The sequence below is a fragment of the Naumovozyma dairenensis genome, chromosome 1, assembly GCF_000227115.2.
Source record: "Naumovozyma dairenensis CBS 421 chromosome 1, complete genome".
NCBI lineage: Eukaryota > Fungi > Ascomycota > Saccharomycetes > Saccharomycetales > Saccharomycetaceae > Naumovozyma > Naumovozyma dairenensis.
Window position 1 is genome coordinate 58,362 of NC_016479.1, and position 18,278 is coordinate 76,639.

Genomic DNA, 18,278 nt, shown 5'->3' on the forward strand with positions numbered 1-18,278 from the left:
ACTACTAACCTTTAATTTATTTTATTTACTTTATTTTATTTCTATTTTTACCAATCCAGTGAATTACCGTGGAACAGAGAAGTTTAAAGTTTATTGAGGTCTGACATGAAACAAATCTAAAACGACACGTATTATCCAAATTACCTATTACAGCTTTGTTAGAGAAAAGTAATGGCTAGTAAGAAAGGTTATTGACAAGAGAAAAAGTATTTTGGAAAGATTATAAAAGGACTGAAAGTTGAACTAGAATTAGAGGTATTTTAGTTAGTTATTTATATCTCTTTATTAGTTATTATTTATACTATATATAAAGAGAGGAACCCGAATCATCTATTTCGCTAGAATCCTAAATTCTACTCTCTGCCTTTAAGAAGTTTAGATTTTGATCTATTATCGAACCCATATTTTACAGGAAATGAAAAAGCAAGAGAAGGACACCCACAACACCATTTCTCAAACCATGTCTCTCGAACTCACTCAAGAGTTTGTATTTTTAGACTAACTAACTCACAAAGCGTATAGGTTGTCTCACACTATTGATGTTTGCAATTGCATTGAAAAGTTAAGTCAAATCAGTTTTTTTTCTTTTCTTCATCTTGTCTATGCCCAAGAACGAGGGGACGTTCATCGTTCCATGTCTTAACGTTATCAAACTCGGGCATAAGACTCAATTGAAGATGATGTAGTAGCGTGTTTTCAAGCTCTCTTTTCATTCCAGAGCTCGAAGCCTCAAAACATTTCTTCTACAAATCTTTACAGGCCTGAATCCAACCTTTCAATGTTGGTTTCTCTGAACCATACACAGTGTATTACCTTTGGTATTTAACCACACTCTATATCTATATCATTTTGATGATCAATTGCTAAAAAAATATATATATAGTTTTACACAATATATTTAAATTAGGTGTTCATTGTGTGAGCATATAGTATGACTGGTTACGACTAGAGACGGTTCTTATAACAAAAATGGGGGATAGTTTTCATCGACAATACCACATTTAACGATATATAAATGCTGTAGAATCTGATTTTTTTTTAGCATAATAAGCAAAAATAGAATATTCAATAAGGGAAACAGGATAGCAGTATGCTTGCTTTCCACAGATTTTACCAAGGATGTCGTTAAGCTTGGGCTCAATAAATTGATTCCTCTTCAATTACGTTACATTTATACCTTGAAGAACAGAATATGGATCATTAGACCAGCCTTTCTAAAGCCGGGGGTTGCGATAGATAATTTCTACGGATTTGCAGCTTTTGGTGTTTCATGCCAACAACAGCAGAAGTAACTGTTTCAACTATACTTGAATAATGCTGACCTGGAGGTATCAAATTATCCGAAAAGATTACTTGTACCCATTGTATTTCTTCATTATTAGTACTGTGTCTCACATATTATATCTCAACTTCACAAGATTAAGTTAATCGAAAAAGCTTGGCTTGATCAGAGCATTACTCTTCATGTGTTAGCACACTCTCTCTGATGATGAAGATATATATAGAAGGCAAGCACGTGGCTGGTGTATTCTTGAATGTTTAAGCAATTGTTAGATAATCCTTGTCAACACCAACTTTATGGTTTTGTTAATGAGGGCTCAGTGTTTTTGCCATGGTGTATTCAATGTGTGTCTTTTACTCAAGGAGATAGATTGATAGCTAATGTAGAGATAATGAGAAGTAATGATGCCGATCTCATTGATGGAAAGAGATAGTCCATCCTACAGGTCGATAAGATGAATTCCAATGATGCTTTAGTTAAGGACATCACTAGTGTTATGGAAACTATACATGAGAATACTAAACACTAAGAAGAAAAGCAAGCATTTAAAGGAAGCTAAATTAAAGTCAAGCAAGAAATTAAAGAAGACTAACAAAAAAAAGATGGTCGAAAGTAAAGCAATAAATGACAAGGAAACGTCAACTGATGGTGAAACATCAACAGCAAGACCCAAAAAGGAATACCACTGAAAACGAGGATAAATTGATCCCAGTTAATAAAGAAATAATTTCTAGAAAAGAGAAGGACTCTACTATGAGTTCGAAAAGACGAAAAATCATTACCTGGTTTCACTCCAGAAATTCTTAAAGTATTAAGATCTAGTGAGAAAGATAGTTCGCTAAAGACATGTCAAACGGGATTTAATTCATTCTTAAATGAGAGGGTTTTTGATGAAAATGCTGAAAAAGAAATCAAAGATGTTACAAACCGATAACATCCAGGTGGTTCTCACAAAGAAATATGACCCCAATAATAGATTCGTTGCATATAGTAGTCTTTCAAATTTATAAACAAACGATATATATTGTTTCTCTTGTTGCCTCACAAAGGGCAAACAACTCAACTTCAAACGTTGAAATGGAAACAGCTTTCTGACTTTTAGATGTCCATAAGATTGGAGTATCATTTCATGTGAATACATTATCATATTGACATAGATAACCCGTCTCATTTGAAAAACTGGCATCCGTGAAACCAATACGGTTCACTTCTCTCTTCGGCGAACTCTTGAAAACCAATTTGTTATTCAGTGATCCCTTACTATATCTCATTGCAATCTTTAAAATTTCTAGATCTTTAACAGATGGAGATGAAACTTTAGATCCTAATTTAGAAACCGGGTATTGTAAATCTGGTCCAGTGCATGTAGCTGCCCACAGCATACTTCCTGCAATACTTCTATAATTGGATACTTTGTCATCAAATTGAATGAATGTAATCCAGTTAACAGTCCAATATCAAAACATCTCGTTAAAGCTTTTCATCTTTGTCAGGCCTTGACCGCACGGGATATTTTGATGTTGGACTTTTAACTGGATTACATTCATTGAATCTGGCACTAGTCAGTAGATTTTCTATAAATACTTCCTGGTCTACTGTAATGCTAAAATGGTCATTTTGTTTGATTCGCATACCCAAATAGTTGTCTGCTTTACCTAAATCCTTTACTTCCCATTTTTCATTCATCTTATCTATTAATTCTGAGACGTCCTCTTCATGAGATGCAGCAAATAAAATATCGTCAACATATACCTCTAGTAATAATATTCTATCGCTTGTTTCTCTCTGATATAGATTTTCATCTAAGATGTTAAATTGAAAGAGTCTTTGAGCAAGAAGCTCTTCATTGATCCAACTACACAGTACTTTTTACCTTGTTTAAGACCATAAATGGTCGTCTTTAACATCCAAAACACACCTTTGGGATGGCCAGCCAGTATTTCAATTGCTGGAGGCCGTTTAACCCCAAAATATTCGTCCTTCAAGTCATAGTTAAGATGTGCTGTTGATACATCGGCTTATCTTAATGTCAATTTTTGACTTGAAGCTGACGCCAACAATGTTTTTAATGTTCCTATTCTTGCCACGGAGGATGAAATGTCATCTGGATCATAATCAATATTTATTTATCGTTTGTCTATAACCTTGACAGGCAATTTTTAATTTATACAACAAATATTATTGGACTCATATTTCTTCGTAAGAACCCACACCTGGATGTTATTGGTTTGTGACCCTCTTTGATGTCTTTCTCCGCAATTCATCAAAAACCTTCTTGTTTTAGGAATGAATTAGTTTCCTCATGAGATGCATTTAGCCAACCTTCCTTCTCATTGTTAGTGGTTTGCCTAGTTTTACCCTCCAATCCCAAATAATTATGATTGAAAAATCTTTCAAGCCAAGTGACATTTCTTCTTCAAAAATTGGTCTTATATACTTTCCACAGAGCGTCAAAGCGTCAAAAATCGGAGACTCAAATCTCTTAGACAGTTTTGAAGTAGTTTGCAAGGACATTTCTATTAAAGACATTTGAACTTCGATACTCGAACAAATGATGCAGATTTTTATTTACTATTTCAACATATAACTCTGGATTTATAATTTGATCTATTTTGAAAGAACCTCTGTGCTTGAAAGGAACCTTTAATGACTGAATTGGTAATTGGCACCGCCGCCGCTGCCACCACTACTGCCACTGCCTCAATGGCTAGTGTTGATATACAGCATGAACCAGGGAAGAGTATTTATTCAGGACGGGATTCTGACGATCCTGTCTCTCAAATCAATACTGATGCCTTTAGTATGGGTAAAAAAGAAAAGAGGAACAAGAAGGTAAAGTCTCTATCATCAGAAGACAATGACAATGACAATGAAAAGGAGAAGGAAAAGAAGAAGAAGAAGAAGAAGAAGAAGAAGAAGGGGAAAGAAACTAGGCAAAAACATAAAGATACTAAGACCATTGATGTATCAATTAAAGATTTCTCCAAACGATTAAATGTTCGAGGATTAAGTAGAAAGGATATTAAATTGAATTTGAAAGAAATGTCTAATTATTATGAAAACAGTGAGATGCAAATTGATAACAAGTTACTGAATAGTGAATTAACATGGTTAGATGATATTCCATATTTTAAACAATTAAGGACGATTCGATATGACGATGAGAATGAAAATGGGCATAGAAATCAATATAATAAATTATTGCATGATACAATTGAAATTTATCTGAAGAGAATTGGTAGAAATTTTGAAAATATTGCAAAAGAAAGTAATGAAATTTTACATATTAAAATAGAAAAATATGAGAAAGAATGGGAATTGAAAAATGGTGGTCCATTATCTGATATTCCTAAACAAATAGAAATTGAAGTTATTAAAGCATTGAAACAAAAGAAAACATTGGAAGAATATGATGAAGAGTTATTGAAGAAAATAACCGCTTATCAGAGATTCAAAGAATTGCAAGCTGATCTTAATACAGGGAAGAAAAAATTAGAGATGGACCATTTTCCGGTAGTTTATACGTTACCTGGTACACCTGAATTTGAATATTTATCAAATAGTATACGACTAATATCACAAAGAAGAACTATATGTTTTACTATTGATGTGGAAGCCTTTGAATTAAATAATGATATTATTACAGAATTCGGTATATCAATTTATGATCCTCGTGAGAATTTTTTCTCAATGACACCAATAATAAAAACGTACCATTTAATTGTTAAAGAAGTGTTAGCATTAAGGAATTGTAAATGGATATGTGATTATAAAGATTGTTATTTAAATGGAGAAAGTTTAGTGCTGACATTAAATCAATGTGTTGAATTTATTCAAAGTTTGATCAATTATTATATGATTCCAAAGACTGAAGAAGATAGGACGTGGTCTAGAGCTTTTATTGGACATCATGTTCAAGGAGATCTTGAATGGTTGAATAAAATTGGTATAATAATCCCCGAGGAAGATATTAATTATGATCTCTTAAATTGCTCTATTAAACGTAATAGTTTCAAATATTTTGCATTGGATACAGAATTACTTTACAAAAGAACGTATGGTGAAATTAGTTGTAATTTAGGGAAAATATTAAGATTACTGGAAATTCCTCATGCTTTCTTACACAATGCTGGGAATGATTCGTATTATACTTTACAACTATTATTGAAATTGTGTGATTTTAATTTTAGAAACGAGAAAAACTTGGATGATTTAAAATTAATTGGTATTAAAATTAGGAATTGGATTAAACGTGAAAAAGATGAACCTAAAGTGGTGCCCTTGTCGTATGCCATATCTGTCATTGAAGCAAGTACTATACCTACAAGATCTAATAAAGATAAAACAGGAGAGGAGGAGGAGGAGGAAGAAGAAGAAGAAGAAGCTGTAATGATAATTCAACCTAAGGAAGGTGCCACTGAAAGTAGAGGTAAAGGCAAAGGTAGGCGACCAAAAAGAGTTAGAATAAGGAAGCAAAAGGATTTAGTTGCACAAACAGAATTTGGTGGCTCGAAATGGTTTTCAAGGGCTAAAGATGCATTTATGAGTACATTATAGAGAATAATCATAAAATAAAAATATACTTCTTTCTATGAAGTGTATCTTGCATACAGTAATATGTTTAAACATAAAAAAATATATATTTTCGTTTAATCAGCCCACGTGTAGAGTAAGCTATACATATGTGCATATTTATTTATAGACTACACATGAATGCGAATAATAGTCGTTAATAATAGAAAGAAAAAGAAGTGAAATGAGAGAAAAGGAAATGAGACAAAATAGACTGATCAATTATTCCATGATTGGTTCTAATAAATCATCTAATTCACCAGATTCCTTTAAATCTTGTAATTGAGAGTTACCCCCAATATGTTTCCCGTTGATGTAAATATTTGGTACAGTCTTTTGGCCATTAATTTCGAAAAGGGCCTCTTGAATATCAGCACCGTCATCCATTTCATTTAATTGCAATACCAAAGCTTTAGATTTTGGGACTTTCAATTCTTCGAAAAGTGTTTTTATTGTCGAGAAACAGTATGGACAGTATGTCTTTGAAGCAATGAAGATTTCCTTTTCATTGATCATTTCTTTGACGCGGTTGATAGTTTCTTGAGACACCATTTTGTTGTTATTATTATTATTGTATAAAGTGAAGGAATGAGATAATTGTCTTGATGCAGTTGTTAAAGGGGATAGTGATAATCTTGATAAAGAAGTTCTAGTTAAGGTCCGTACAGTATTAGTTGTCAACAGTTTGCAAAGAGGTATAAGTACGTGAAAATGTAAGCAAAAGTCAATTGTTGCTTGTTCTAAGCTGAATTCAAGTTTTTTGGGAACAAACAGTGGCAACAAGTAAGGATTATCAATGGATGGTTATAAGTTACTATTATATTTAATTATATAATTGGGTGGCAAATGGAAAAATGACGATAATATCCCCTAACGTCGCCAATATTAAATAAGGGGGAGTGGGTTGGCCGACAGCGGGGACGGATCTACCCAGAATCTGGCTGGCGGGGTGGACGGAATCTCCACCCACGGGCTCACACGCGGGCTGAGAGCTCTTTGAAAGAGCGTCGTCGATAAGGGCCGGGCTTTTTCAGTTGGTCCCGCCCGGGTTTACGCTGGTCCGCGTTACGGGTGCTTAGCTTGGCTAGGCTTGTCCATACTAGGCAAAGTTAAATTACGCTAGGAAACGTCGATGATGTGAACAAGTTTTTAACGAAGTATGTGCTGAGGGATGCATAATGACACTACATATATGTTAATCTTCTATTAAGTAAGCAATCTAGGCTGGAATGAAAGACTTCCATGTTACAACCTTTACTTAAGTTTTTGGAGCATTTAGGTGAAATATTTTTAAGCTCTTAATCAAGAGGACACTCACGCCATTGTTAGACTTTGTTCATTCAACTTCTGAATCAAGTATTGTATGAGAAATTTTCCTGTATATATCACAGATGGTTTATTCAAGTACTTATACTTCACTCCGTAAGTGCGATATATATACAGGTATCGAGTAGAGTGAACTTAAGATTTCGTGTAGACTACATGCAGTTATAAGTTCTTTTAAGGGAGGTTGCTTATATAAATAATATCTGAATGTTGTGAACTATATATAATACAACGCGACGTAAATTCCATCGCTTGCTCACTTCTGAAGCATACAAACGGGAAAAGTCGACCTGAAGCGACAACTTTAAGAATATAGAGAAGCAAGAGCCGTTTCTCTACGGTAAATCTTCTTGACTTTCTAATCTTCTCTTCAGACGCCAGATCACCATGACCCCATTCAGAGTCTTGTTTAAGACACAACTTCTCGACAGTCACGCTCTCCTTGCAAATATCAATAATCTTGCATTTACTATCAGAGTCCATAAACTTATCCACCAACTTTTCCACTTCAGCATCAGCGACCGTAAAGCTTTCAAACATTTGGAACTTCTCAACAATGAGCTGAAAGGAATTTGATTGACTAGATCATAGCGCAAAATTATATTTCGCTCGACATCATAAGCTTATTCATCTCGTTATCGTAACAAATAAACTTCATAGGCTTAACCATACCCTTCTCACCAGTAATGCCGATCGTCAGCACCACCTCCCAAGCAAAATTAAAATTAACCTGTGGTATTAAAGTGGAACTACCTCCTCAGTAAGATTTCGTAATCTCCAAATTATGCAACTGACCAACGGCAATCAAACCGAAAATACAATCTTGATAAATGTTACACCAGTTATTAACCAACCAGACAAGATCCTCTGAACCTAGATCGTTAAAGGTACCAACATAAACATCATAGAATAAACTCTCTCTTTTCAACAGCAGTACCAGTAACAAATAGATGGCTGATGATATTACAGTTAATACCATAGGAAGACAAACTGAGCTTCATATTGGATAACAAAGATACGTAAGGTCCCGACAAAAACGACACAGTTTTCTTGTCAGCATAAGATAATGTTACCAGAGTAATTTGAAACAACGCAGTTTTATCATACCCAGGAAGGGCTTGAATGGGAATAATCTGGGTACTGGATAAGTAAATTTCCACAGCAACATCAAAATTGACCTTCTCTGAATTCGAAATCCTTCCCATACAGCTTCTTAGCGGCCAAAAATAAATCTCTGATGGATCCATTCGACGAAAAGTATTTCTTGACGTACGCATTCTTAACTACAGCAGACTCACTATTAGCCCTGTCTTTGTCATAACCAAGCCCTAACCAATTTTGCCAGGTACTATTGACTAAAAAAGCATATTTCTCCTCCAACGATGCATCTGCACCAACTTTACTGTCAACATCGTTACCGTAAATAACTTGATCAGTTACAGCAGAATGACCAGCTAGTCTTTCTTTTATATTCATAACATCCATATCTTCACCTTCAATCTTGATATATTCACGAACTAGCCTTGATCATTCCATGTCTCAACTCTCTAAAAGACACCCTCGAACGTCTATCAATAGACATTGGATAAAGGTTCCAAAAAAATAGAATTTATGATAATTCATTAATTAATGAGAAATAGTGTCGACAAAACACAAATGAGTTCAAAACATTATTAGAATATTGAGATGAGTCAAAATCATCTTCTGAATCACCATCTTCAACAGGTGGAGCCAAAAAAATTTTCAAAAAGTTGCGCTCACATCCTCCCTCAGTTTCATTGAACAAATCCCTTTTCATACCGATCGTAATCTTGGCCAAGAGAAGGTTTAAGAATAGCTCTTACCACAAAAATATAATGGAACAAATAAGAGCGCTTCTTACCTAAACTTTTGCACATGAAATTAGCTCGTCTAGTTTTGGAATAGGAGGCAATAATATCAAAGCGACGAGAGTTTGGATCAATAAATAAATTTCTTTCAGTGCCGGCATACCTCAAAATTAACATGCCAGGAAATCCGTAGGGACCACCGAAGAAAAATAAACTACCCACATAACGCAAACTCCCATATGAGCTGCAGTCTTTGCAATAGCTTCAAAAGACCAGACTTAATAAAATATTCACGTAAAATCTTCAATACAATCATCATACCTGGCAACTGCATTGGCATAAAGTTCTTGAATGTAAGATCTAGAGAATCTCTTCCCCAGAAATCAACACCGCGTCAGGTTTACAAACTTTGACGTTGAACTTGGTGTAATCTTGATAAGCAGTTGCCAATTTGTGATACGTATTCTTGGTCCAATTCCAAGGTTCACTAACATTAGTAAAGAAAATCTCATTAGCTTTAGCATCACCAACAATAGCACCATGGTGAACGTATCTATATAAAACAGAATAAGTAGCCAAGGCTCTTATGGAGTCAACAAATTGACGATATCCATTTAAATCATGGAGGGCAGGATAAGCCAAGAAAACATCGGTCGGCGTTAGCAACAGTAAATCACAATGAAGGCGAAGACCAGATAATAGTTTTTGATAAACCAGTTAGCCTTGAAATCTACCGAGTTTGGAAGATCAGTTAATTCGGCAGAGTCAATATCTTGAGCTAAAAATAATTGAGGGAAAGCTTCAATTAGGTAAACAAAAGGGGCAGCTAAACACCAGAATATTTTTGGATGGTTGGAACTTGAAGGTCGTTTGGAAAGACTTCACCACAACTTTGATTATGGAATGAACATAGGTCTGGACGACGATGGCATTGGAAGGACAACTTATGAGTAGATTCCATGAATTGAGCTTTGATTTGATGGCCTTGGTGTAAAATAGATAAATCTGATTCGGTGAACTACATTTCACCGAGCTTCATTACTTGGTCTCACATTTCCTAATGTGGTTCATCTTACTATTTATGAAAGACGTATTACGTTAAGGTATTAGCTCAATCAAACTCAATATTAGCTATTATGGATTCATAAAACTGTCAACTCTATGGTACTTGCGGAGTTTGTTAACCCAATGTCATCGATGAAAGCCATTATAATTATGTACGTAAGGGAAAGCCCCTTTACAATGGACCTAATTAGGACCCATTCTAAGACACATTTTCCAAGTTAAAAGTCCTAAACGGTTTATTTGTCGGCGGAGGAGTTGATTGAGTCAACTAAAATGAACTAACTACTGTCCGTATTAAGACTTGCAACATGAAGAAATATCTTTGGAATATTTCTCATTGTTTCCATGGTAGAGAAAATTTCAAGTATGGCTTTCACCCGACAGCATTGGGTTGGAACACATCCGAATTGCAATTACCATAGGGAGTTTCCATAAAAAGATTCTAACGTTACTGTTATTTGATATTGATTGTTGCCCTTTTGTAAAGGTATCCAGGTTTTTTATTTATATATCGCAGATTCTGTTACTTTATGGGTGGGTGGCAGTATGTCGAAATCCCGCGATGGAAACGTTAATAAACGTTTAGGGTTTATTTAGACCTATTTAGGGCTTAGAGTAGATTGTTGCTATTTCCTGTTTGGGCGATACTTTTGTCTTCTGCGTGCCTTCCCCGCAGTACATATTTCTACTTTTTTTCCTTAGGTTCCATCCCAATTAGGTAGCATACTGACTCGTATTTCCTTATTTGGTTACGTCTGAGAAATAATGGAGAAATCTGTAATATGCAACAACTACAATAATAATTACAAAACTATTTCATTCAAATATAAATACACAATGGGTTCCCACTTTACGTACAGAACTTTTCCCCCATCTTCTTTTTTAGTTGCTTCAAAATCAGAGCCTAAAATATCTATACCATCGTCTCTTGAAATATTATCAGTCATCCTTAACACAGCTTGTGGAGGAGAATTGATAATTCCCGTATGATGAAGCTTGTGGGTTAACTCTACAGTAATAAAACCGTACGTCTCTTTATATCCAAAGAGGAAGCTTGACTGGCATTGAGAAGTATAAAATCTCTACCATTTCCACTAGTAATATCTTGACGACATTTAAATGAGGCATTTCGTTTATCATGACTAGAACCTGAAGGCTTATAAGAGATATTACTACGTAGTTCTACGCCAGTAATGCGATTGATATCGCTTTTCATCCTCCCATATAAGTTTTGGAGCTCAACACCACTTGGTTCAAATGGAAGATCGAAAGTACTATAAGGGATAGTTGCTACGATGTCAAGACATAGATTGTCCTAGAGTATTTTAGTCGACAAAATCTCGAGTACTTCATTGTAAAGAGTGGATTGAAACCTTTTCATATCTCTCCATTCTTTTTTTGTCCCAAGACAAATCAGTGGATGGACCTAAGATATCGTCATACTTTGCGTATTGACTTGCAGCCTAACGATGTTTCCTAAAATGGGAGTAGAAGTACCTATTTTCTAAACCCGTTAAAAACCAAAAATAATACCTTGGAGAGTTTTACCAATATAATATAAAATAGGTGCAATAATGTGCTTTTAACAGTAAATTGAGTCCAAATTTTTTATTTATTATTTTAATTTCTATATATCAAAATCCAATAAAAAAGAATAATTTATACCTACCGCTCGCTATATTTCATAAAGCTTATTATCATTAAAATAGAAAATGTGGTATATTTTATGTCAAGATATCCAGAATTAACAATATTTCCAAGATAGTTCTTTTATTTGGTTATATTATCCCTAATTTAAAAGAATTACCGTCGTTTAGAATGTGTCATCCTGAGAATGGACCGCAGTCCTTATATGTTGCCCAAATAGGAATATTTGCTTGAAAAGAAATAAAAATCGTAGCGCTAAAACATGTCTATATGCAAGTTTTGGGGACTTCCTTTTTGGGAAATATGTAAACAAACCCAGACACCCAGTCTCTTAAGCTTGGGTTTCTTGTTCTTGTCAACTTTAGGAGGGTAACACCTGCTCTGATATATACAGTTAAAGGAATCAGAATGGTTTAAAGAAAGAAGATTTTTGTAAATTTTATTTTATTATACATATGATCATGGAATATTCATAATTTAATAAGAACAATATAGATATACCTATATATTTGTATATATATATACTCTTTTTATTCTAGCCCTGGTGGTTACAATCGGAAGAAGAGTCTTTTACATTCTTACCCGGAGGACAGTTCTTTCTATTGCTAGGGTTTAAGCCAGTTGCCCTACCCTACGGTCTCATGAGCCCTGACAGACACATACCTTCAGAAATGGACTCAAAACGGGAGAAAACCAGGGACCCTGAAATGAAATATGGACGTCAAAACAAGAGTAGACAGTATTTAAATCATACGTACATTATAGATATAGCAGTTTATTATCTATCAATTCACAGTATTTTTAGGCTCTATCATTTACCACCTTACCTAGAGTAGAAAATAACGGGATATTAAACACATAAATAAAGAATGGGTTTCCTAACAGATCATCCGCATACAGCCATTTCAGAAATAATCTTCAGGATTGTTTCTAGTGAAGATTACCCATTAGAAGTAGAACTAACCACATTAATTGACTTGATCGATGATAACCGTAAGGCAAATGACTACAATTATACAATAAATCAAGAAGAAGCCGCTAGAGCCATCAGGAAAAGGTTAAAATACGGTAACTCAATACAACAAAACAGATCCTTGGATTTGTTAGATTTAATCATTACACAAAATATAAAATATTCCACTTTATTTAATGATACAAAATTATTGAAATTATTGGAATCAATTGCTAAAAGTGATGATTCTAAGATGAATCTCGATACAAAATTCGTTAAGAGAACCATATCATATATGAAATCTTGGAATTCTTACCTATTGGAATCTGGTCTAAGTAATTCAAGATGTTTCCATGAACTATATCTATTATCAAATGATTTGAAAAATCAGAAAATACGAACAACTAGCAACTCCAATACTACTAATAAGACGAAGAAACAATCATCAAGAACAAGATCAAGAACAAGATCGAAAAAATCAAATTTCTTAAATGATTCAGCTGATGAATCTGTTTATACTTCATCCCCATTCGGTTCCTCTTCCACTACCATAGCATCAGCAAGGAATCAAAATAAGACAACTTTACAAAATGCTGATCGTAAATATAGAATCCCTCATATTGATTTGAAAAAAGAGGGTCCCAAGATTAGTTTAATCATTAGTAATTCATTAGCTGCTGCGGTAGCATTACAAAACTCTTTAATTATCTTACCAAAGGATGCAAACGCATTAGATGATGAAAACGCTACCAAGAATTTTATTAAGGCAAGAGCCATTAGAAGGAAAGTGTTACGATATTTACAATTAGTTACCGAGGGTGAATTCCTTGGTTCCTTGTTGTATGCTAATGATGAATTAGTGAAAGCATTGACATTATATGATGAAAGAAGTTTTATAACAGACAATAGTGATTCATACAGTGATGAAGAGGATAGTCTAGCCAATTATGATAGTGATAGCGACAGTGATATTGACAGCGCCAGTAACAGCGACGATGCGGATAGATACAATACAAGAAGAAACGTTACGCCACCTTCAAAACCAATTCAAAAAGATGATGATCCATTCGGTGATGCCAATATCATTTAGAAACAAATTTCGCGAATATTTTGTTTGGAATATAAAATAACAATGTATGATAACATTAAGAAACTAGCAAAAAATATATATCGTTATATGTAAGTAGCGTGTATGAATATATTAATCGATTTTACTAAAATTCAAAGAAGCACTATTAACACAATGTCTCTCATCAACGGGCAAATTCAATAATTTAGTCCAACCTTCACCCTTAAAGACATGACCTAAATGACCACCACATTTCTTACAAGTAATCTCAATACGTTCTACCCCCATGGAATTATCCACATGATAATTTAAAGATTTATTACCATATGGTTTATAAAATGATGGCCATCCACAACCAGAATCAAATTTAGTATTACTAGTATATAACGGATTAGAACAATTGGCACATGTATATACCCCACTATCCTTATTATGCAAATATTTACCCGTATGGGGTCTCTCGGTTCCCTTATCTCTTAATACATGTAGTTGTTCTGAAGTCAAATTGGAATTCCAATGATTGTTAGAAGATGAAGATGATGATGACATGGCTGTGATTCTTGTGAAATTTCTAACAAAATGATTTTTACTTTGAAATAAATAAATTCCTGTGTTTCTAAACGTAGTTAAATAGTTAATTGGATATGACCTCTTGATAATAATTCTTGATATCATATATATATATATATATAGCTATATATCCGTTTGAATATATCCATCTGTTTTGTCTCCTCGTCTTTATTAGAAAAGGGTCTTCTTTAATTAATGATTTTGACATATTTTTTTTTTGTTTTCTACATAACGTTTATTTAGGAGGTGACACGGTTCTATAACATGACAACCATATCGACTAAGCAATAAGACAAATAATTACAGGTTCAGTAATTGTTGTATTAGTCCTCATTGATACCTGGTTTACCGTATTACCCAAAAAGAATGTCAAACCCAGTTGAAGAAGAAGAAGAAGCACCCACGCAACCTGAAACAACTTATGATCGAGAACAATCAAAACCTGCATCAGAGGAACAATTACTGGGAACTAATGGAGAAAAAGTGAACAACCCTCTAACTACATTCAGATCCAAATCTACATTACACGTGAAGGGAGAAGAAACCACATTAGATGAACAATCTTTCATGGAATGGTCCGTTAACGATGTTGTGAAATGGTGTTTCAAAAGTTTATCATTGAATGATATAAATGACCCATTGATTAAAAACCTGGTTGATCACGACATTAGTGGTGATGTACTGGATGAATTGGACATTAATGATTGTAAAGATTTATGTGATCATGATAATAAAAAGGCTATTAAATTACAACTAGCATTCAATAAATTAACTGATACCCATCCTCACAAAACAGCTCTCGATCAAGACAAGGAAAATTATACTACAATATTAGATAATCTTTACTCTTTGGTCTCTGATAAATTACAGGAATTTCAAGATGAATATTCCAATTTTAGGAATGAAGTCATTGAAAGAATAACGCAATCTGACCCAATCGTTAGAAGTACAATTGAAAGGAAGGTACCTTCCTTATTAACTCCTGTACAGACAGCCATTCCGGCTAATGAAGCAGGGCAAGAATATTTCTCAACTAATCATCATCCACATCCACATCCATATCCTCCTCATCAAACAACTTCTAATCCAAGATTATCGTTGTACGGTCCACCAAATAATTTATCATCCATGGCTCCATTACATAAACAAGTTATACCACAACAACGACAGGTAAAGAGAACGGGATCGTATTCCTCCTCATCTGATAATACTCCCACTACATTGACCCATCCAAGTAATGCCCAACAGCAGCAACAGCAGCAGCAACAGCAGCAGCAATCAACTTCTACATCCCCGGTTGAACCATTAAAACAATTACGGGCATCAAAGGAGGATTCCTGTGAAAGGATCCTGAAAAATGCAATGAAAAGACATAATCTAAATGATAAAGATTGGAAACAATATGTACTTGTCATCTGTTATGGTGATCAAGAAAGAATATTAGAATTAAATGAAAAACCCGTCTTAATATTCAAAAATTTAAAACAACAAGGTTTACATCCAGCAATCATGCTAAGGAAAAGAGGTGATTTCCAAGAATTATCGTTAGAAAATATTAACACCAATATGAATACATATGCATATAATAATAATAATACTAATATTCCAGCCCATGATCATTTCAATGAACAATCTCCTCATGAAGAAACATATGATAATGTTACTCCTGGTGGTAGACTATAACAGAACTGGACAAACAGGAAGATGGTTGGTTTTCCTTCATCCTTTTATGACATATTATAACATATGATTTTTTTTTTTCATAGGTCTATGGACTAATTATTATATATAGACCAGATATATATGTAATATACATTTATAGATGACGGAATAATGAATTTAATGGATGAGTACTTATTTGAAACAAAAAAAGATTCAGACTATACTGTTTTACTTATATGGATTGAACTTCCTCTTGGCCTTCATTACCTTAATCTTTTCTTGATCTTCTTTAAATTTGTTCAATAATTGGTTAATTTCTTGCTTCTTACGTTCTCTTACTTGGAATCTATAGAAATCTTGTTTGGCCTTTTTATCAATAGCATTTGGTGTCCTCTTATCTCCACCAACTTTGCTTTCATATTTAGACAGTGGATTCCTATTTAATATTTTCTTTCTAATGGAATTTAATGATTTTGTATTTTTCCCAACAACCAAAGTAAACCCGTCTTCATCTACAATAGAACTTTGAACATTAGATTCCTCTTCCAATTCTCTTTGTTCGAAGATTTTCAAATGTTCATAAACGTCATTCTTCAAATATTCAATATCAATAGGTTTGTAGAAATTAATGAATGTAGCAATAGATGGGTTTTCAAATTCCCATTGAATCAATTCGTCATCAACGTTTTTATTCTTCTTAGAACTACTGCTTGTTAATTGAGAGTATTTTCTTAGAGCATTAAAACAATTATTCAAACTTGATTCATCTACAAATTTCAAAACTGAAGTATTCCTTGGAGTAAATCTAGATTCATTTGTGTTATTTGTATCTTTTAACAGATCAGACGTTAAAGATGATAAATCTATTTCATCTAACCCAAATTCATCGTTATAAAGTAATTTTTCCACATGAGCAATAGTATCAAACTTACTACAAATTTGTGATAAAACTTTCTTCAGTATGTCGACATTCGTCAGTAATGGTAGATTTACCACGAATAAACCGTTGGATTCTGAGTCTAACTTGGTTTGATGTTTCTTAACAAATGTGTAATGGTAAACATTGGGTGATAATTTGAACGGTATTACTAGAAATCCATTCTTCATACAATCAATTCCTGTGGCCAAAGAAGACGAAGAACTCTTTGTCTTCAATTCTTGGCGTTGTTTCACCTCAGAGGATTCAGCCATCTTTGGAGTTTGATGTCACTTTTGGTTTTGCTCCTGCAAGATATATCTATTACTATCTCACCTCTCTTCCCTTCTCTTCTCTTCTCTTCTCTTGTCTTCAATTCAGTCCTCTTCACTGTATAATAAATTATACGAAAACTTTTTCCAGCAAGAAGAGCAAGGCAGAATTTTATTTTAGTACTTTTCTGGAGAATAACTGGTAAATAAGAACAAGAGCAGGAACAGAAACAAGAACAAGATGAAGGAATACACTTGATAAACCGTACCTCCCAATTATTTGATTCGAATAATAAATATAAATGCTCACTGATTTAGATTTGGTGCAGTTTGGAAAGAATTAATAAAAAAGACATCTCTGACAACTACGGTAGCAAAAAAAGTTTCACCTCAACTGCAAGACATGATGCCTTCTTGATAGTTCATCATACGTTATTATTACGTTCTTGATATTTCATTGCTAAGTTTACTGATGCCTCATTAATGCTTAATTGACGTTTTGAGAGGTCTTACTTATGGAACATTTGTTTTTTAATAAAACGGGAACCATTTTCTATCATTCTCTATATTGGATACGTCGACTATTCGATTAGTCATTGCTTATTTCTTTAATTAATATTAGCAAGAACTACTTCAAAGCATTCAACAGTACCGATCCCCTTTTCATCCAGCTCAGATCTATCTTTGTACCTTCCAAAGTTCCTTAGAGGATTGGCCTACGTCCTATCTAACTCACTATCCTTCGTAGCAATTATATCAATGATAAATGACCTAAGAAAAATCAGAAAAGTAGAAATTATTTGTTACAGGATCTCCTGAACCTTTTTGAAGAGTTGGAAACAATTCATGGAAGGTTAGCCATTAATAAAAACAAATTTTACATTCTCTGCGTTTGTCATCCATATAAAGATAGACATCAGCTCTAGTCTTAGAATATCTCCACCATAGAGATATGTGCCGAGCTATCATTATTAAGGTACTTACTACCACTTTTGAATTCTAATAATGATTCATGTCTCCCTGTAATTCTTGGACTTTATTTTCAGTAACAATAGTATTGGGTCTAAATCATTCGTGACCTTAAATATTTGGAAAGAGCCATCCTGCAAGTACGGC

At 33.9% G+C, this 18,278-nt stretch overlaps 6 protein-coding genes across 6 annotated transcripts; 3 read left to right on the top strand and 3 right to left on the bottom strand.

Moving 5' to 3' along the window:
* Positions 1–3,928: 3,928 nt before the first annotated feature.
* Positions 3,929–5,839, top strand: GFD2 (Gfd2p; the record flags this gene model as incomplete). Its single annotated transcript, XM_003667392.1, has 1 exon — positions 3,929–5,839. The coding sequence occupies one exon, from the start codon at positions 3,929–3,931 to the stop codon at positions 5,837–5,839; it is 1,911 nt and encodes a 636-aa protein (XP_003667440.1).
* Positions 5,840–6,076: 237 nt separating this feature from the next.
* GRX1 (dithiol glutaredoxin GRX1) lies at positions 6,077–6,406 on the bottom strand (the record flags this gene model as incomplete). Its single annotated transcript, XM_003667393.1, has 1 exon — positions 6,077–6,406. The coding sequence occupies one exon, from the start codon at positions 6,404–6,406 to the stop codon at positions 6,077–6,079; it is 330 nt and encodes a 109-aa protein (XP_003667441.1).
* A 6,184-nt stretch (positions 6,407–12,590) lies between these two features.
* Positions 12,591–13,763, top strand: LSB5 (Lsb5p; the record flags this gene model as incomplete). The annotated part of the gene is made up of 1 exon (XM_003667394.1): positions 12,591–13,763. The coding sequence occupies one exon, from the start codon at positions 12,591–12,593 to the stop codon at positions 13,761–13,763; it is 1,173 nt and encodes a 390-aa protein (XP_003667442.1).
* Positions 13,764–13,874: 111 nt separating this feature from the next.
* Positions 13,875–14,417, bottom strand: MXR2 (peptide-methionine (R)-S-oxide reductase; the record flags this gene model as incomplete). Its single annotated transcript, XM_003667395.1, has 1 exon — positions 13,875–14,417. The coding sequence occupies one exon, from the start codon at positions 14,415–14,417 to the stop codon at positions 13,875–13,877; it is 543 nt and encodes a 180-aa protein (XP_003667443.1).
* A 261-nt stretch (positions 14,418–14,678) lies between these two features.
* Positions 14,679–15,995, top strand: STE50 (Ste50p; the record flags this gene model as incomplete). Its single annotated transcript, XM_003667396.1, has 1 exon — positions 14,679–15,995. One exon carries the CDS (start codon positions 14,679–14,681, stop codon positions 15,993–15,995), a length of 1,317 nt encoding a protein of 438 aa, XP_003667444.1.
* A 207-nt stretch (positions 15,996–16,202) lies between these two features.
* Positions 16,203–17,165, bottom strand: RRP7 (Rrp7p; the record flags this gene model as incomplete). Its single annotated transcript, XM_003667397.1, has 1 exon — positions 16,203–17,165. The coding sequence occupies one exon, from the start codon at positions 17,163–17,165 to the stop codon at positions 16,203–16,205; it is 963 nt and encodes a 320-aa protein (XP_003667445.1).
* Between the last annotated feature and the right edge of the window lie 1,113 nt (positions 17,166–18,278).